The 20,622-nt window shown below is 40.9% G+C and overlaps 1 protein-coding gene across 1 annotated transcript; it reads left to right on the top strand.

Moving 5' to 3' along the window:
- Nucleotides 1–1,663: 1,663 nt before the first annotated feature.
- On the top strand, nt 1,664–19,760 carry LOC144587558 (uncharacterized). Its single transcript, XM_078388666.1, has 2 exons — nt 1,664–4,084; nt 11,838–19,760. The coding sequence occupies exon 2, from the start codon at nt 11,929–11,931 to the stop codon at nt 14,137–14,139; it is 2,211 nt and encodes a 736-aa protein (XP_078244792.1). The 5' UTR covers nt 1,664–4,084; nt 11,838–11,928; the 3' UTR covers nt 14,140–19,760.
- Nucleotides 19,761–20,622: the final 862 nt, after the last annotated feature.

Genomic DNA, 20,622 nt, shown 5'->3' on the forward strand with positions numbered 1-20,622 from the left:
TAAAATTATAACCTCATCACAAATTATGTCCAGTTTCATGTTATTCTGAATATATGAGGGCTCTTCCACGAACTCAATTTGAGCCAAGCTGAAGCAACGCTGCACTCTGTCATTTGAAACTCCCAGGAATTCCAGTTCATTCTGAACCTTTTGGATATTGACTCTGCTGAGAGGTTCCACGTGGCTGCCACGCCATTCAAGGTAAATATCTTTTTGTTTTTATTACACGCCTCCCCCGACGACCTCCATCAAAATTCCAAATCGCTAATTCACATATCTCCTCCATATATAAGAGCTCCAGTCTATCTCCACCACACTGACGTTCATGCTTGTCACCTAACTCTAACAAGCTTTGATGGCGAAGTAAATTTCAAAAATAAATAAAAATAAAAATAAATCTGTTTTTGATTTTTGTTTGGAAGAGGATAATGGTGCTGATCTGAGGTGGATGATGACTCTGGTCTTGGAACACTTTCCTCTGTTGTTTCCGGGCAGGAAACGTAAGAGGACCCTTCTGAATCAGATGGAGAGTTTGCTCTTGGATCATTGCGGGTTTCTTCTTCTGCTTTGCCCTTATTCGGCATCGGCAATAATTCCACTTCTGAGATCTTTTGGGGGTTCTCCCCAGATCTATTTTCACCAATGGCATCATCTTCCTCTGTTGAGTCAGGACATGAATAGTAAGAGCACCCTTCTGAATCAAATGGAGAGTTTTGTCTTCGATCATTACTAGTTTCTTCTCCTGCTTTGCCCTTATTCAGCATCAGCAACAATTCCACTTGTGAGATCTCTTGGGGGTTCTCTCCAGATCTATTTCCATCAATCGCATCATCTTCCTCTGTTGACTCAGGACCTGAATAGTGAGTGGACTCTTCTGAATCAAATGGAGAGTTTGCCTGAAAGTTTGCGGCCATTTCCTTGTGATTCTCGGGTCTTCCTCTTTGAGAGTTTTTCAAAGTCCTTTCCCCCCTTCTGATGTTTCACGTCTGTTGGTGAGCTGGCCTCAGGTACTGGCAAGCCTTTTTTCATTGAGAAACAAAAAGGTAAAATGCCATCAGTTCGCTGTTTGGCATTTTTGAGTTTTTGATGCATGGATATGAAGATTCCTGAATCAAAGCCAAAAACATTGAGGCCAGTTACCTTTCTGAGATTTTGTTGAGCAGAAAGACCCACCAGCACGGTGAGGTGGGATCAATCTGACAGCACAAGCCCACCTGTGGCACAGATGAGGATCTCCATGGAGAAAGCCAATGGCCACACTTCAATAACTATTTTTATTATTACAGTGGTGCCTCGCTTAACGGGTGCCCCGTTTAACGACAAATCCGCATACTGATGCGGATTTTGCGATCGCAAAAGCGATCGCATTGCGATGTTGCTTTGCGATTTTCCCCCATAGGTCCCATATTCCCCCAGCTGACCGGCGGGGGCATCGGAAGGACTGCCAGGGAGGGCTCCCCCACGGTCCTTCTCAAGCTCCCGCCGGTCAGCTGGGGGAAAATGCAGGTGGGAGCTTGAGAAAGACTGCGGGGGAGCCCTCTTCCTCCGAGGAGGCGGCGGTGGCCGCTCATCCGAAGGCCGGCGGCGAGTGGCGCTTTGGCTGGCTCGCTCCTCCCGGGCCGTGCAGGGGGAAGAGAGAAGAAAGAGCCCCGGGCCCGGGTGCCTGGCTCCGCCTCCCCCTTCACCTCCTCCTCTTCTTCTTCAAGCCGGCACCCGGCCGGCTTGTTCCTCCCAGGGCGGCGGCGGCAGGGGAAGGGAAAGGGCCGGGCGCGTGACTCCCCATCTCCCGCTTCACGTCCTCCTCTTCCTCCTTTTCCTGGGGGGGGGAATGCCAGCTGATCGGCGGTTCCAAAATGGTGCCCCCTGTTTTCTGGACGGATTCCTCGCTTACCGAGGCAGGGAAAATGGCCGACCCTATGGAGGATCCTCGCTGAACGGTGAGTTTTTGCCCCATAGGAACGAATTAAACAGGGTTTAATTCGTTCCTATGGGGTTTTTCTTTCCGTTTAGCGATGTTTTCGTATAGCGACGTTAATCCTGGAATGGATTAATGTCGCTATGCGGGGCACCACTGTATTTATTTATATACTGCCTATCTGGTCTTGTGACCAATAAGCCAAGTGATCCCATTTTATAATGCAATAAAATGGACTTTCTGCCCAGTGGAAATTCTGGAAGGTAGTGGCCTCACGGCTGGGTTATTGACTGGTGAAAAATGGACAGTGCTTCTGGAATTCACCCTTGAACATGTTGGACTTGGAAAGGATAGGTTGCCCTGTTGAATGAACCCAAAACATACACCTATGGCCTGGCACTACAGCACAAGTTCTGGTGTGCTGATTCAACTTCACTGTGTACGTGCATGGATGTGCATGCACACACACCAGTTTGTTCTCCTCCTGATGGTGACAATGGAAGGTCTGAACGTTCTAGCCCTGACTGGCGATCCTAATTGATGTGCAAACTGTAGTTTGTGCATAACAATTATAACTGTATGCCGCCAAGTAAATTCTGACTTAGGGTGACCACTTCACGGTTTTCCAGGCAGAAAATAAACAGGTGTGTTTACCATCCTCTTCTCCCATCCTGGAACTGTGCAGCTGGCCCAAGGCCACACAGGCTGGCTCTACTCCCAGGAAGCCCAGTGGGGAATTGAACTCCCAACCTCTGGCTCTACAGTGAGATCCCTAAACCACTGAGCTACCCTGCCAGCTCAGTTTGTGCATACCGAGATGGAAAACATGATGCTGGTGACATCTGATGGAAGTGGCACTCCAAGAACATTTGGAGGGTCACACAAATGCTTGTCCCTGACCTAAAGCCAGCCCCTGCATTCACCGCAGAGGCAGGATTTGAAGAACTGCCATGCTAATTCACAAAAGCCCACACCGAAATGAACGCCTTCCTCCTAACGATGCCCCAAAACTTTTTTGCTTTCAATCAAAGGATTAATCTTAACCCCAAAGGAAATCGAGCAGGAGTGGCGTCACTCCCTTCACCCTCCATGTTTGGGGCACAAAATTGGAGGAGGAGGAGAGCCGTCTGCCTCTGTACAACCAGAACACTTTACAAGATGCAGATTTCCTTATCATGCAAGGAAGCTCCGGGCATAACCGAGGGCAACACCTCTGACGCTGCTCTCTCTCTGCGCTCAGTCACGATCTGCCTTCAGCTTGTCTTTCGATCGTCAGGCGAGGAGGTCTCTTTTAAGTCACGCAAATAATTGCATGGCCTATCAATTAACATATACAAGTCTAGGGTCCTTTTTAGAGTTGACGTTTACAGCTGACTTCTAACTGGCACTGGGTCCAGGAATATCACATTTCCTCCTTTTAAGATCAGCCCTCCATCTCCCCCGCCCCCGGCCAACTCCTGTATGATAATCGGAATGGGGAGTCCCGGAAAATCAGGCAGGGACACTTTGTTAAAAAAAAAGCCACGTTTGACTGGCATGAATCTTTCACCATATGTCGGGTGGAGACCTCAATCCCAGCCGCTCTCCAGCACGTTGGGACCAATTCCGTCTCTACCCGGTCTCCAGAAAGGTTTTTTCCCCCTCTCTACCGAGGGTGGATCCTAACATTTTAAGTTTCGGTTTTCCCAGAAATGATGCTTCTGAGCGGAATTCTCCCCCGCCGCCTCCTTGCACCTGCCCCCATCGGACACTAGGAAAAACAAAGCCGGGAGGCTAAAAATAAATAAATAAATAAATAAATAAATAAATAAATAAATAAATAAATAAATAAATAAATAAATGAATGAATGAATGAATGAATGAATGAATGAATGAATGAATGAATGAATGAATGAATGAATAAATAAATAAATAAATAAATAAATAAATAAATAAATAAATAAATAAATAAATAAATAAAAAACACCTAGGAAGCGAGAGACGAGGGCGGTCCAGTTCTGCTGGAAGACGGGAGGCCGGATCCTTCTGGCGGGGGAGCAGAAGCTTGGGAGAGAAGAGAAAAGAAAAGCTTGGGAGAGAAGAGAAAAGAAGCCGGGCAGAAATCGCCTGCGGCTACATGCTGGAGAAAGACCGGGACTGGCGTCTCCTTCAGACCAGTTTTAAAACCAGGTAAAGGGATTCTGAATTCGGCGTCAATCTCATTGGGCCGCGCTTAAGGGAGCGCCTGCAGAAGGTGTCCCTGCTTGTCAAGGATTCCCCTTGCCTTTTCGTTCCATTCAACAGGTTGCTTCCCAGCCATTCGGGAGCATTTGGAGAGGGAAGGGGGGAGGCTGCTTTTAGAAAGAAAATATTTAGCTCCGATTCGGCCAATCACCTGCTTTTGGAGCTGGACCCAATGCCGCTTAGATGTCAGGCATAATGGTCACACACCCCCCCCAAAAAAAGAACCCTAGCCGGGATATGTTCAGTTCTAGATCACAAAATTGTTTTCTTGAGTTAAAACGGAAGTCAGACGCGTCTCGCTAGACAAGCTCCATGCCAGCCACCAGTGAACGTCAACAGAGAGAGCTAGCTTAGGCCTCCGAAGCGGCTTTACAGGAAAATGATGTTGAGGTTGAGTGTAAATAGAGCATCTTTCCCCGATGGGGAAGCCTGCTTTTCCAGGTTTGCTCACTGCCTAGACAGCCACCATGGGTGGAGATTGCTGGTCTGGATCAGAACCTTGTTTGTTTCACTTTCGGTTCTGAAGCAATGCACTATAATAATCCACAGAAGGTCATCGTGAAATATATTTGGTTGTCTTGGTAGTGATGCAAGAATCCTGCATACGCTGTCTCTATACGCCCCTCCATCATGAAAACCAGAAAGGGTTTGGGAGGAGATACTGTATCAAGAAAAGCTGCTCTTTCCTTTTCTGTCTCTGATCGCTGCTCCCTCCAACCTGTCACGGGGTGATTTTCTTAGGGGCTATTCTGATCTTCCTTTCTGTCCCCCTACCCCAGAGAAGAGACCTCCTGTCCCTACATGAACAGTGCAATTTTCTCAGTAAAGCTATTTTTGTTTTAATTGTTTCATCCATTATTATCACTGCACAAGAGTGCAGTGATGTTATTGTGCAGCAGAGCAAAACAACATTCTACAAGGGAATTCTAAAATCGGGGACAGTCCGAACCACAAATCGTAACTCTTAAACCAGGTTTTGGATTGCCAAAGTAGGACTAGACCGTCTGGTATTGCTCTGTGCCAGATTTGGTGACATATGGCCAAGTAGTTTTAAAAATTATGATTTTTCAAAAATTATAAATATTTTACTCTCCCTCCAACAGTAGTGACATTTTTCTCCAGCAGATAAGCAATCACTGAAGTATACTGCAAACAATTAACATTTTATTTTAAAAGGACATTAATTATCTCAGCCCCTTTTATTTTATGAGAAGCAAATCCATTCAGGAGTTATTGAAAAATTAATAATTTAAAATAGCTGCTACAAACAGGAAACAGGTCATTTCCTGAAAGTCAATACTTTGAAAAAGAATTCACTACCATTAATACTTGTTGAAACACAGCCCTTGGTTTATTTTTGGGTAAGAAGTGGTTAAATGATAATAAAAAAAAAGGAACTAGCTTCTGAGATTGCCCTTTGCTGTGGCATCAGTTTGTGAATGGCAGGGAGCAGAAGAGGGTATCCTGTAGACCATCTTGACTGCTACCATTGGTGTTGTCAACATTCAGGCTGCCCTTTATGTAAAGCTTGGTAAAACTTTTCCTGCTGGCAATCTGAGCACAGTATTGTGCAGCAATATTGGACCATTTCCTGACACATTGAAATTGTGGGTACCAAAGCACAATATCCCACATTCATAAACCAGAGCTTTGTTCAATTGAATATAGTCATAAAGTAGAAATTCTGGGCTGCTGGTTGTGAGAAAAAAGGAATTATGGAAGGCAATCTGTGGTGCTTTCGATGTTGAGAATTTTGGTTAAACATGCATTCTCAGAACATTAGCAGAGTTAGGAGCTATTAGTTTGCATTGACACTATGACACTGAGAGAGTAAAATATCAACTTAGTCTGTTAACATATATACAGAGAGAATGGACATTCATCTGCCAGCATAACATGACATGATGCAACATATAGCATAGAGAAAAGTGATCTGACGTACAGTAAATGAAATGTTCTCTTCAGACATGACTTACACAGTGGTGCCTCACATTACAACGTTAATTCGTTCCAGCGAAATCGCTGTAGAGCGAAAACGTAATGTGAAAATAAAAAACACATTGAAATGCATTAAAACCTGTTTAATGCGTTGCAATGGGCTAAAACCTCACCGTCCAGTGAAGATCCTCCATAGGGAGGCCATTTTCGGTGGCTGTCTTGTGATGAATCAGTCCCAGAAAACAGCGGGGAGCCATTTTATTTACCCAGTAGCCATTTTGAAACCGCCAATCAGCTGTAGGAAAATTGTCATTTTGTGAAGAATTGGTTCCTGAAGCAGGGAACCGATCATGACGAAGCGAAAAAAGCCTATTCAGACAATCGTTTTGCGATCGCAAAAGCGTCGTCATAATGCGGTTTTGTCGTAATGCGGTTTTGTCGTAATGAGGATTCGTTGTAATGCAGGGCACGACTGTATACATTCCTGGGACCAATCAGAAAATACATCACTTGATTTTCCTGTTACATAAAGTTTCATCATGTAGCACAGCTGTACAATATTAAGTATCAAACCTTGGTAACTACACCTGAATACAATCAATACATGACTCAGGTAAAATCAGCCATTTTATTTTCAACTATACAACATTTATACTTAATACATATTCCTATCAAAATCTTAACAAGAACACCCTCTTTGAATTCTTTGGTTTTACCCATCAGGACACAATAAGAATCATCTGGTCCTCAGCAGGTCTGAAAATTAGATAATTACAACCACATATGAACAATATACAGTGGTGCCCCGCATAGCGAGATTAATCCATTCCGGATTAATCGTCGCTATCCGGAAACATCGTAAAACGGAATGGAAAACCCCATAGGAATGCATTAAACTCAGTTTAATGCATTCCTATCGGGGGGAAACTCACCATTGAGAGAAGATTCTCCATCTGGCCGCCATTTTCGTGCCCTCGATAAGCGAGGGCAGGGTGCGAAAATGCTGCGGGCGGCCATTTTAGGCACCCGGTGGCCATTTTGGAACCGCCGATTAGATGTTTTTAAAAAATTGCAATGCGAAGATCGGTAAGCGAAACGCTTACCGATCATCGCAATGCAATGTTTTTTTCTCTTTTTTTATTTCTATAACTATAACAAAAACAAAATCATATACATAAAACATATAAACTCAAATACAATAACTGTGTTCCCCACCACCATGTATGGGACCTCTTGCCATATTCTTCTTCTTCTTCCTCTTCTTCTTCCTCTTCTTCTTCTTCTTCTTCTTCTTCTTCTTCTTCTTCTTCTTCTTCTTCTTCTTCTTCTTCTTCTTCTATTGTCTTCTTCTCCAGAACTGCATAGATTCTTGATTTGGAGCTTTCCCTTTCCCCCTTATTAGCACATATTCCAAAAATTTGCCCCATATTACATAAAAATTATTCTTTTTCAACTCTCCTTTCTTCATCTTTAAATTACAAGTTAATTTATCATTTATTGCTATATTCCATATTTCTTTATACCATTCTTCAATTTGCAATTCAGTCTTTAATTTCCATTGCCTAGCAATAATCAATCTAGCTGCTGTTATTAGATTAGTTAACAGTTCTTTAGTCATTTTGTCATATTCCACGTTCTCATATATTGATAACAGAGCAATCTCAGCCTTACATTCTATATCTTTTCCACACATATAGCTTAATTCTTTGAAGATTTGTTTCCAAAATCTTTGTACCTTTTCACATTCCCAGCACATATGAAAGTATGTACCAACTTCTTTCTCACATTTCCAACAGACATTCAGATGACTGGTATTAATTTTGTTTAATTTTACCGGTGTTAAATACCATTTTTAACTAAGTTTAAAGAAATTTTACTTTATTCTTACCGACAGAAATCTTAAAACCCTCATTTTCCATATCTTCCTCTATTCTCCTTCATTTATTCTTTTCCCAATGTCTTGTTCCCACACCATTTTCAATCCCTCTTTCTCACTTTCTTCTTCCTCTAAATTAAGAAGTGAATAAATTTTACTCACTGTACCTTTTACTGAGTCAGTAATCTGAATGTCCTCATATGAGAATAGAAATTGCTCATATTTTGTATGTTCTCTATCTTTATTATATTTATTTACTCATTCTTTAGTCCATCTTTCTAGTTGTACATAATTCAACCACGAAATAGTCTTGTTTTGAAATATTTGTTTCATTTGGTCTATCAATATCATTTTATACAACCAATCTTTCAATCTAATCACTTTTTTTTCTTTAAATAAATCCGCATACACTTTCATATTGGTAGGAAAATTTTCTATTTCTGTCACTAATCCAAATGGAGAGTATGATGAACATAAAATATTTTTATATTTATACCATATATTTAACAATGTCTTTTAAAAAGGATTATTAATTTCACTTATTTTATCTTTCTTGCCTTTACCAAATAAATATTTTTCTATATTTCCTTGTAATTCTGATGATTCCATTTCCCACCAAATTAGCCTTTCCGGATTATATATAATTTCACCAATGAACCTCAGTTGGTTAGCTAAATAATAGTTTCTTGTATTTGGTAAACCTATACCACCTTTTTTGTTGTTTTATACCAATACTTTTTATTTATTCTAGATTTCTTCCCTTCATTACAATATTTGTTAACTATTCCTTGCCAATATTTCAAATCATCCTCTGTTAACTGCATTGGTAACATTCTAAATAAAAAAAATAATTTTTGGTAGAATTTTCATTTTTACTAATGCAATCTTTCCGAACCAAGATAACTTAAATTTACCATATTCCTGTAGTTTCTTATTAATTACTTCCTTTAGCTTATTATAATTATACTCCTTTATTTTTTGAATATTTTTGCTAAATCTATTCCTAAGTATTTAATTGTTTTACATATTTTAAAATCATGTTTTTCAGCAAACCTTTCTTGTTCCATTCTACTATAATTAAACAACATTAATTCAGATTTTTGCCAATTTATGTTTAATCCGGTTATTTTTCCAAATTTTTCTAAGTGGGTTTTTAATTTTATCTATACATTCTGACGGATTTTTCACTGTCAATAAGGAATCATCCGCAAATAAATTAATCTTTGTCTTCTTTTCTCCCATACCTTCAATTAAGTCATCATTCCTAATTACATTTGCCAACATTTCAATAACCAAGCAAAACAGAACTGGAGAGAGAGGGCAACCTTGTCTAGTGCCTCGGCCTAGAGCTATTTGTTCCGTCATCCCATCGTTAACTATTACTACAGAGGTATTCTCTAAATATAATTGATCTATTATCCCCCTAAACATCTTTCCAAAACCCCAACCCTTTAACAAAGTCTTTAGTGTTGGCCATTCCACACAGTCAAATGCTTTTAATATATCTAATGATAAAATGCCTGCCTTCAATTTATTTTTTCTGTATTGTATATAATGTTCAAGACCCTCCTAGTTAAGTTTTCCATTTGCCTACCTTTCAAAAAAACATTCTGATCCTCTTTGATATATCTTGTAATAAATTTATTAATTCTGTTTGCAAGTATTGCTGTAAATATCTGATATACGCCAAGAGGAATTTTTTAAAATATAGTAATAAAAATTCAAAACTTTTAGCCAGAATGGTCCAAACCAAAAGAGTAAAAAATATAATTGGTGTGATTAAAGATAAAACAGGAAAAATTTTAGTTTAATGAAAGAAAAATTAAAGATTATACAAGATTTTTATCAAAATTTATACAAAGGTAATAGTGCATCGAAAAAAGATATAGAAACTTATATTAAAGAAAATGTTAAGAGTAAAATATCAGAGAATGACAAAAAAGACTTAGATAAAGAAATAAAAGAGGAAGAGATTATAGAGATTATTAATAAACTAAAATATGGTAAAACTCCAGGTTTTGATGGATTAGGTTCGGAATACTATAAAACTTTTAAATCAATATTGATCCCTAAACTAAAAGTGCTCTATAATGAAATACTGGAAGGAGAGAGAATACCAGATTCATGGAAACATTCATTGATAACTCTTATCCCAAAACCTAATAAAGATCTAACAGACCCAAGTTCATATAGACCTATTTCTTTACTAAATCAAGACGTAAAGATACTGTATTTACAGCAATACGATGTTTTGCCACTTAAAACATCTCAATGCGATCTCATTAGCGATCCCAAAAAACTGATCGCTATGCAGATTTGTCGTTAAACAGTCCGCTCGTTATGCAAGGCACCACTGTACATGACATACTACACCATGTCATGGTTTATTTTACAAAACTAAGGCCAAAATGGAGATACCATGTGTGAAAAACTAACTCCCTTACTGCTTCCATAGGAATTAAGAAGCTAAGCATCAGCCAGGTGCTGTGTTCCTGCACTGAGCAGGGGGTTGGACTTGATGGTCTTGTAGGCCCCTTCCAACTTCACTTTTCTATGATTCTATGATTCTAACCAAATGCCCTACAGCAGTGGTTCCCAACCTTTTCCCAACCGTGGACCAGTTGAGGGGGCAGGGTCTGTGAGCAGGGATGCTGGGCAACCCTGCATTCACAGGTGGGTGTGGCATGCTCAAAGGTGGGCAGAGTGTGCTTGTGTGCATTTGTGGATGAGTGGGGTGTGCTCGCACTTCTGCAGATAGGCAGGGTGTGCTTTGCTAGGAGTCTCTCAAAGAGCCTGCAAGTTGTACTCACTAGGACAGGCTTTGTATGTGGCTAGAGCTGTCCGCTTATCCTCGATGGCTGGCATCAACTCCTCCGAACGGGCTTCGAACCAGTCCGCCATCTTTTTGCTCTTCTTCCCAAATGTGGACAAGGCAATGTTATAAACAGCGTTCTTGAAATGTTCCCATCATTTAGGTGCATTTGCATCGGCCGGGCCTGCAAGGGTTTCCTCAGGCGCTTGGGCAAATTCCTCCACTTTTCTTTGACCATGAATCTTGCTGATGTCAATATGTGGTCTTCCTTTCTTTTTCATGTGATACAATCTCTTTGTTCACAATTTTAGTCTACTACACACCAGAGTGATCAGTACCGCAGTCAGCACTGGTAACTACGTGTGATCTTAATACAGTGGTGCCTCACTTAACGGGTGCTCCGTTTAGCAACGAAACCGCATAGCGATTAACTTTTTGCGATTGCAAAAGCGATCACATTGCAATGTTTCCTATGCGATTTTATCGCTTTGCGATGATTGGTTCGCTGTTTCACTTACTGATCATCGCAAAGCGATGATTTTTTAACAGCTGATCGGCGGTTCCAAAATGGCCGGCGGGTAACAAAATGGCCGCCTGCAGTGTTTTCGCTCTGAATCCTTGCTTAAGAGGCATCGAAAATGGCCGCGCTATGGAGGATCTTCGCTTAAAGGTCAGTTTTTCGCCCATAGGAACGCATTAAACAGGTTTTAATGCATTTCTATAGGCGTTTTAAAATAACATAGTGATGAAACCACTTTGTAGCAATTTTTGCTGCACGGATTAATGTCGCTATGCGAGGCACCACTGTACTAAGAGGACTGGAGCATCTATTGAGGATAAGTGAAAGGTAGGGTGTTTATAAATAGTGGTTAGCATTAGTTTTATCACAGTTGAAATTTATTTGCTTTAAAGCAAATCCCTGACTACAATAGTTTTAAAAAAGAGTAACTTTTCTAAGCTCTGCAAACTACAGGGAAGCTTGCACATCAACATTATCTGAGAACTCTATTTACAATAACGGTTGATTTGAGGTGGTTGCTATTGTTTAAAAAACATTTCCTTCTTCCTTTTAGGTTGTAGAAGACAAGATTATCTTGACTTTTGGAGAAAAAGAAATAATCCATTAACACAGTTAAAAGGCCCTGAAAAAAACAACCAGAAAGGATGATGAAGATTACCTATGACAACTATCCTGTAGAGACACCAGAGAATGCTGTAGAAAATCAAAATGTCATCAGTGGGAACAGATCAAGAAAGAACCCCCAAGAGATCTCAGAAGTGGCATTATTGCCGATGCCAAATAAGGGCAAAGCAGAAGAAGAAACCCGCAATGATCCAAGAGCAAACACTCCATCTGATTCAGAAGAGTCCACTTACTATTCAGGTCCCGAGTCACCAGGGGAAGATGATGCCATTGGTGAAAATAGATCAAGAAAGAACCCCCAAGAGATCTCAGAAGTGGCATTATTGCCGATGCCGAATAAGGGCAAAGCAGAAGAAGAAACCCGCAATGATCCAAGAGCAAACACTCCATCTGATTCAGAAGAGTCCACTTACTATTCAGGTCCCGAGTCACCAGGGGAAGATGATGCCATTGGTGAAAATAGATCAAGAAAGAACCCCCAAGAGATCTCAGAAGTGGCATTATTGCCGATGCCGAATAAGGGCAAAGCAGAAGAAGAAACCCGCAATGATCCAAGAGCAAACACTCCATCTGATTCAGAAGAGTCCACTTACTATTCAGGTCCCGAGTCACCAGGGGAAGATGATGCCATTGGTGAAAATAGATCAAGAAAGAACCCCCAAGAGATCTCAAAAGTGGAATTATTGCCGATGCCGAATAAGGGCAAAGCAGAAGAAGAAACCCGCAATGATCCAAGAGCAAATGCTCCATCTGATTCAGAAGAGTCCATTTACTATTCATGTCCCGAGTCACCAGGGGAAGATGATGCCATTGGTGAAAATAGATCAAGAAAGAACCCCCAAGAGATCTCAAAAGTGGAATTATTGCCGATGACAAATAAGGGCAAAGCAGAAGAAGAAACCCGCAATGATCCAAGAGCAAACGTTCCATCTGATTCAGAAGAGTCCACTTACTATTCATGTCCCGAGTCACCAGGGGAAGATGATGCCATTGGTGAAAATAGATCAAGAAAGAACCCCCAAGAGATCTCAGAAGTGGCATTATTGCCGATGCCGAATAAGGGCAAAGCAGAAGAAGAAACCCGCAATGATCCAAGAGCAAACACTCCATCTGATTCAGAAGAGTCCACTTATTATTCAGGTCCCGAGTCACCAGGGGAAGATGATGCCATTGGTGAAAATAGATCAAGAAAGAACCCCCAAGAGATCTCAGAAGTGGCATTATTGCCGATGCCGAATAAGGGCAAAGCAGAAGAAGAAACCAGCAATGATCCAAGAGCAAATGCTCCATCTGATTCAGAAGAGTCCACTTACTATTCAGGTCCTGACTCAACAGAGGAAGATGATGCCATTGGTGAAAATAGATCTGGAGAGATTCCAGAAGTGGAATTCTCGCCGATATTCCATGAGGGCAAAGAAGAAAAGAAAAGTGGTGATGATTTAAGATCAGATGCCCCACCCACTTTAGACGAGACTCTTTATCTTTTGCACCCTGACAAAAGTGTTTCAAGAGCAGCGTCACCATCAGCATCTCACCAGTCCCATTATGATCTTCCAACCAACCAGCAAAAACAGATTTTTTTTCAAATCCTGAAGGATTTACTTAAAAACTCATTAGGGCAGTGGTCTGCGGTTGGGAAAAGGTTGTGGACCCCTGCATTAGTGTATGGCAACACAGGTGTACGTCACAGTGGTGAACATATCCTGGAGCTCATATACATGAACAAGAAGTGTGAATTAAGGATCCTGAATTCTGATAGAATTTGCCAATGGAAGCAAACATTGAAGACAGGTGATATTTACCTTAAATGGCGTGGCAATCATGTGGAACATCTCAACCTAGAGACTATCCAGAATGTTCAGAATGAGCTGGAATCCCTGGGCATTCAGGATAATAGAATACAGAGTTGCTTCTCCCTGGCTAAAACTAAGTTCATGGAAGAGCTCTCATATGTTCAGAGTAACATGAAACTGGACATAATTTGTGACAAGGTTATAATAGCTTTTAGTGAAGGTGAAGGTGAGAATGCGGCCAAAGTTTTGTATGATGATGTCCTAAGTAGCCCCAAGTACTTCATGAAAGTGAAGGATGTGTGGGTAATGATTTTGAGATACTTATTTTTTCATCTTTCAGAGATTGAGCATTTCCTAACTTCGCATGTTAAAACGCTGTTTGAGAAGTTATTTGACAAATTGATGAGGGTTGTGGGCTTATCAGTCTCTTTGGCCTGAAATATTTAACTATAAATACTCAACTCTCCAAACAAACTACACAGAGTTCTGACTCCAGTCCTCTGAAGATGCCCATGGCCACAGAGACTGGCAAAACGTTTGTAAGAACAGCCTTCAGAAAACAGCCAAAGATCCTGAAAAACCCACAACAACCATCAGATCCCGACCGTGAAAGCCTTCGCGAATAGATTAATATTCTTTAGCCAGTTTTATTCCCAGGTTTCATAGGTAGAAGGCCCCAGCTTTTTAGAAATTCTGGAGTCTCCTTACTATTAGTGTACCAAGCGAGAACATTGCTTTTGCATTTTTCCAGTATATATTAAAATCAGATTTGCTTCTGTCAATAAGCTGGAGAGTATGATGTATTTTTGATAGAGAGGAATCAAAAGGATTCTTAAAATTGACTCTTAGATTAAATCACATCCAGTTAATTTTTACTAAATCAGGTAGTCCATGAACTCAATAAATAAATAAATAAATAAATAAATAAATAAATAAATAAATAAATAAATAAATAAATAAATAAATAAATAAATATCATCCTTTTTTTGTTTTAAGTATTTAAGCATCCACTTTGTAAGTACAGTGGTGCCTTGACTTATGAACTTAATCTGTCCCAGAAAATGTATGTAAATCAAAATGTTCATAAATCAAAGCACCATTTCCCATTAAAATGCATGGGAACAGGATTAATCCGTTCCAGCATTTAAAAAAACAAACCAACCAACAAATAATAATAATAAACAGAGCAAGTCCCACGCTGGGACTGCAAAAAAACAAAAACAAAAAAACCCCACAAATCTAAAAAAAAAAAACAATATAGCACAGAAATACAACCCCCCCAGTCCAAACCCACCCAGAACAGTTTTTTTAAAAAAAGAAAAGGCAGCCTCCTCAGCTGCCGCTGCCAAGATGCCTCCGGGAGGCCTCTTGGACTTCCATCGCTGCTGCCAGGAGGCTTCCAGAACCGGCACCAGTGGCCTTGGCTCTTGACGCCTTTGCTCCATCTCCTCATTATCAGGTGTTCCAGTCAGCCCTCTTTGCCCCAATGGCTCAGCACAGACTCCCCTCAAACGCCGCCAAATCTTCTTCTGTGTCTTGCCAGCGTTCCTCCTCCTTTGAGTTTTCCAATTTGCCTTTTATCTCTAGGTCAGCCATCCCCACAGCTTTTACTCCCTGGAAAGGTTGGTGGGCAATTTGTTTTCCAGTTTTGAGGGCCTTCAGCAGTGCTGGAGTCCCCCATCCACCCCCATTTTAATTGTTTATTTATTTATTTTTTTTGGACATTAGAAGTGTCACAAGGGTGATTTTTAGATTTAAAACCCCCCCAATGTTTGTAAAAAACATTGTGGGAATGGGCATCGTCTTTCAAAGTCCATGGATGGGTACGCGGGCCTCTGAAGATTACCAACCCTGCTCTAGTTGATAGATTTTGGGCTTCTAGGTTATAAAGTGCTTGGTCCAACCAACCAACCCACCCAGCCCCCAAAACTGTCTTCTGAACTGTGAGCAACATCCAATTTTAAACATCCAACACTATCAGATTGTGATGATTCTACCAAACCATTGCTCCAGCTTCTATTGCTAGTCCATCCCTTTGGGAATGTTTTTGTCATAGGCCAAAACCCAGCTGGGTTTATCTGCCCGCCCAACAAGATTGATGTCATCGTCATAAACAGATTTGCACGGATTAAAGACTCCTTTGTTCAATTTTCAGGTGTGCACAGCTTTGTCTCATTATGTGTGATCCAAGTACATCTTAAGATATGGAAGCAGAATCTTTCCCATTGTTCAGACAGAGCTTTGCAACAAGATTTTGGCCACTATATTTAAAACAAACCTAACTCCCTTGTGTATTTTTGTATCTGCTCTTCCTAGAACTCTAATAAAGAATTAGATGCAGTTCCTTGTGGGAATTTCTCATCTTTTGAACAAAAACAACAGTTAGGAAAAGTTCCACAGTGTTGTATTGAGACAAATTAGGGTTATGACAAAGGCCACCATGGTGGAAATTTCACTCCTGACTCAGACGTGTTGAGGTGGATTCTCTCGGGGAAGCCATGCTTATATTTTGAATAAGTGTTCATAAACTGTTTCATGGGGCTCAATGTCTTAACTATGGGCAGATCTCCACTGCCTGAATAAACTGGCAGACTTTTGGAGTTTTGAGTTGGTGTGTCCATTCACATATGCTGACCCCACTGGCCATCAAAAGAAGACAAAAGAAAGGTAAGTCATGGGTGGCGGGTGGTGATTGGGAGAAAGGGGCTCGCAGTGCGGGGGCAAACTGCCTGGTGGCGAGAATCAGATAGGTGATCAGGCAAATGTTCAGGGAGGGGGTGTGAGTGATTCTGCTGGTGGAGGTGGTGATCATGTGATTGGGGGAGGAGACAAGCACAATGCTTTAATATTTGATAATTCCTGCTATCTGATATAGCGCTGTATCAGATAGTCAGATTTTTTTTAAAGCAGCAGGGGTGTGCATACACCTGGAATCGATTCCATATGCACCTCAAAATAAGTGGACCTCTCCCAGAGGAGCAGAAAAGCTTGCTCCCCTGGCACACCAGCCTATGTGTGTGTCCACGTTTGCCCATCAAAAGCAGCAAAGAATTCACTGGCACCGACATCCTCTTATGCCTTTTGAAGTAGGACCTCTGGATTATATTATAGACAAATAGTTACCCTCTCAGAACAGAAGAGGTAGAGAAAAAGAAAATGTATCAGCTTCACTTTTCTTCTCCACACAGACCTTTTTAAATGTCACATAAATAAGTGAATTATGTCTATTGTTAAAGTGTACAAAATTTTATTTACAGTATTTTATTTATTGGATTTCTATCCTGCCCATGTAGACCATATTTGTTTGTTTAAATTACTTCTATCTTGCATCTCTCCTCGAAAAGACTAAGGCAGCTTTCATCGTTAAAAGGACAATATTTAAAAGCTAGAAACAGTAAATATATAAAAAAAATTAAAGAAGGATCATATTTAAAATGGCAAATAGTCAAGACTAAAAACACATTTAAAACCAAGAGAGCACAAAACCCCTCTCAGACTGCCAGTCACTAAGGAAAAAATAGAAAAGTCTTTGCCTGTTTTAGGAAGGACAGCAAAGAGGAGGCCTGCCTGGTCTCCTGTGGGAGGGAGTTCCAAAGTCTGGAAGCAGCAACAGAGAAGACCCTCCCCCATATCTCCACCAAGCGCTCCTGTGAGGGTGGTAGGACCGAGAGATAGGCTTCGGTCATTGTAATTCTCTATCAAATAGGCATGAAAGGTGAGGAACACCTGAGAAAAAGGTGGCGACCAAACACTACTGCTTCTTTGTGAATGTTTGCCATGTAGTCTCTGTAGTATACTCACAAGCCTGAAGAAGGGGGTGATGTTCCATGAAAGCTTACATTAAATTATAGCAGTTAGTTTTTAAAATGCCTCAATGTCCTTTGTTATTGCCTTTGTTTTGTTTTATGTTTTTTGTTCAAAAACTCTGCTTAAGGTGACCTTTTCTAGTGCGACCAGGCATGCCTTTGCAGTCACCTGATCACACTCCCAGTTTAGCTCTTAGATCATCTTCTGGGAAAAGGGTGATGTTGAGAGGAAGCTTGAAAGGCAAACCACAAGAGAGAGAACAGCCTCAGCAGTCTTGCAGAAGATTTTTCTAAGACTGTAGCAAATTAGACTTGAGTTTGCCACCTCTTGCTGGCTAGAAAAATAAGGTAAAAGCAAAAGACTGCTTGTTTTGTGAGAGCAACCTTCAGCATTGTCTAAGTGAAAAAGTAAACAACAAAATTAGTAGAGGAGGAAAAAAGAAGCCTAATGATTATATCAGTACAAGCAAAGAAAAATTACTTAAGGCAGTGGAAATGGGGAATATTTTGAAAACAATAGTAACAAAGGCTCAATATAAGAAACAACAATTTGAAAACAAATTAAACAGCTGGAAAAATAAACCACTACATTGACAACACCTGAGAAATATTGATAGAAAGCATGATCATAATTCAACGTGGGCATGGCTAAAACTGGAGACCCTTAGAAAGAAACTGAAGAGCCTCAAGGTGCAGTGGTTAAACTGCTACACTGCAGCCAAAACTGTGTTCTTGACCTGGGGCTCAATCCCAGGTAGCTGGCTCAAGGCTGACTCAGCCTTCTATTCTTCTGAGGTTAGTAAAATGAATGCTCAGCTCTCTAGGGGGCAATGTGTAGCCTGCATAATTAACTTGTAAACCGCTCACTTGTAAACTCGAAGCACTATGGGGCGGTATATAAGCAGCACACTTTGCTTTGATTTTTGCTGCACAAGAACAAGCACTCCAAACCAATGTGATGAAAGCTAAGATCCAAGGAATTAGTGCTAACAGCAAATGTTGACTCTGCCGAGAAAAGGATGAAACGGTCACACCTCATCTGTGAATGTCCAAAGATTCCACAAACAGATTACAATGTTAGGCATGATAGAGTGGCAAAGTTAGTGCACTGGTCATTAAGCAAAAAATATAACTTGCCAGCCTCCAAAAACCCATGGGGACATCAGGTAGAGAAAGTGTCAGAAAATGAGGAAGTCAAGATCTTGTGGGATTTCTGGATCCAAACGGACAGATCCCTTGAACATAGTACTGTACACCAGACATAGTAGTAATAGAATAAAGAAATGTCTGGATCACTGACATTGCAATTCCAGGGGATGCCAGAGTTGAAAATAAATAATTGGAAAAAGTAACAAAATACAGAGACCCGGCCATTGAAACATCTCACCTCTGGAAGAAACACACTTTATTGGTTGCCATGGTCATTGGGGCTTTGGAAACATTATCGAGAAATTTCACACAGTAGAATAAGCAGTTTGAAAGGTGGCAGTGCCCTCTGTCCAAAACCGATGGTAAATAATATCATTTTTGGACTCACAAAATACAGTAAACAGGCAACCTTTCAAGTTCTGCAGGTAGGGTGGATTTGATTTAGAGCAAATTGGTTTAAATCACAGTTTAAATCACAATTTAAAGCTTGATTAGAAAATTTAAATCATGATTTAAAACAATTTGAATTGTTTTTTTTAAAATAATTTTTGTTTTAGGAGAAGGAAAACTCCGATTTCAAACCTCCACTGCCTTGTGGCTATATCCACTCATGGAAAAGGCTTCAGGAGTTAACCTCGAGGCAAAATCCGGCGCTGGAGTCCTGAAGGCAGCACGTGTCGTTCTGCCAACTCCTGCGACGTTGCTGGAACCAGTTGTATTGGCTCTTGCCTTTCCATTGGACCATTTCAGGCTTCATGCTCTGGAGAGGACACTCCTTGATTCAGAGCATGTTACCATAGTCTCTCGAGACTGAAGGACGCCTATGCCAATGCAGATCTCAGAAATTAAACCATTAGAGCTACAATAAATGGCAATATTAGGAACAGCATACATACTGTGCCAATATTTAACATATACTTAGGTTTTTGGTTAAAACTTGTATCTGTTCTATAATACCACTCCATGTTTTTATCATGTCAAGTATGCCTGGTGTTTCTGAATCATCATGATCATCACCACTCCCACCACCCTAACATTAAAACTAACAAGTGTAGTAGCAGCAGCCGGGGGACAGCAAGTGAGAAACATTTCATTTCCCATGTACTCCTTTTCATCTCTCCTGGGGTGTGTGTGTGTGTGTGTGTGTGGACTTTCCCAGAATTTAGTCTCAAGCCTTTCTTGTCTTCACGGCCATCCTCACTCTCTAAACTTTTGGAAGAAAAATCTTATGGAAGGAAATTGATGGAGCAAAGAAGAACTTTAAAAGTCAGGTGGTGCTAGCTTGAGAAACTGGCCATCTCATGTGTAGCCAAAAAAAAAAAAAAAAAAACCCGCAAAAAAACAAAAACAAAACAAAACGGTGGTACTTTTCAGAGTCAATCATGCATTTCACTGTGACCTTTCTTGGGCTACAGCCCACCTCATACTTTCCCATGGATGCTAATCCAGAAAAACTCCCATTGAAATAAATGTGTCTGTCTCAAAGGGGCCCTAAGTCCCAACAGCACTATAAGATGAGATCACACTGCTTATAGAAGTGTGGCCATTGGCAAATGAACCATTGGCTTTCTCCATGGAGATCCTCCTCTGTGCCACAGGTGGGCTTGTGCTGTCAGATTGATCCCACCTCACCGTGCTGGTGGGTCTTTCTGCTCAGCAAAATCTCAGAAAGGTAACTGGCCTCAATGTTTTTGGCTTTGATTCCAGAATCTTCATATCCATGCATCAAAAACTCTAAAATGCCAAACCCCGAACTGATGGCATTTTACCTCTTTGTTTCTCCAGAGAAAAAGGCCTTCCAGTACCTGAGGTCACCTCACCAACAGACGTGAAACATCAGAAGGGGGAAAAGTCCTTTGAAAAACTCTCAAAAGAGGACACCCAAGAATCACAAGGAAATGGGCGAAAACTTTCAGGCACAGAAGGTTGAACCAGTGAGAAAACCTGCAGAACACTGTCAACTGTG

This window comes from Pogona vitticeps, chromosome 2 (genome assembly GCF_051106095.1).
Source record: "Pogona vitticeps strain Pit_001003342236 chromosome 2, PviZW2.1, whole genome shotgun sequence".
Lineage (NCBI taxonomy): Eukaryota > Metazoa > Chordata > Lepidosauria > Squamata > Agamidae > Pogona > Pogona vitticeps.

Excerpts from the sequence above, each read along its gene's own strand:
- LOC144587558 (XM_078388666.1), top strand. The coding sequence starts at position 11,929 with ATGATGAAGATTACCTATGACAACTATCCTGTAGAGACACCAGAGAAT.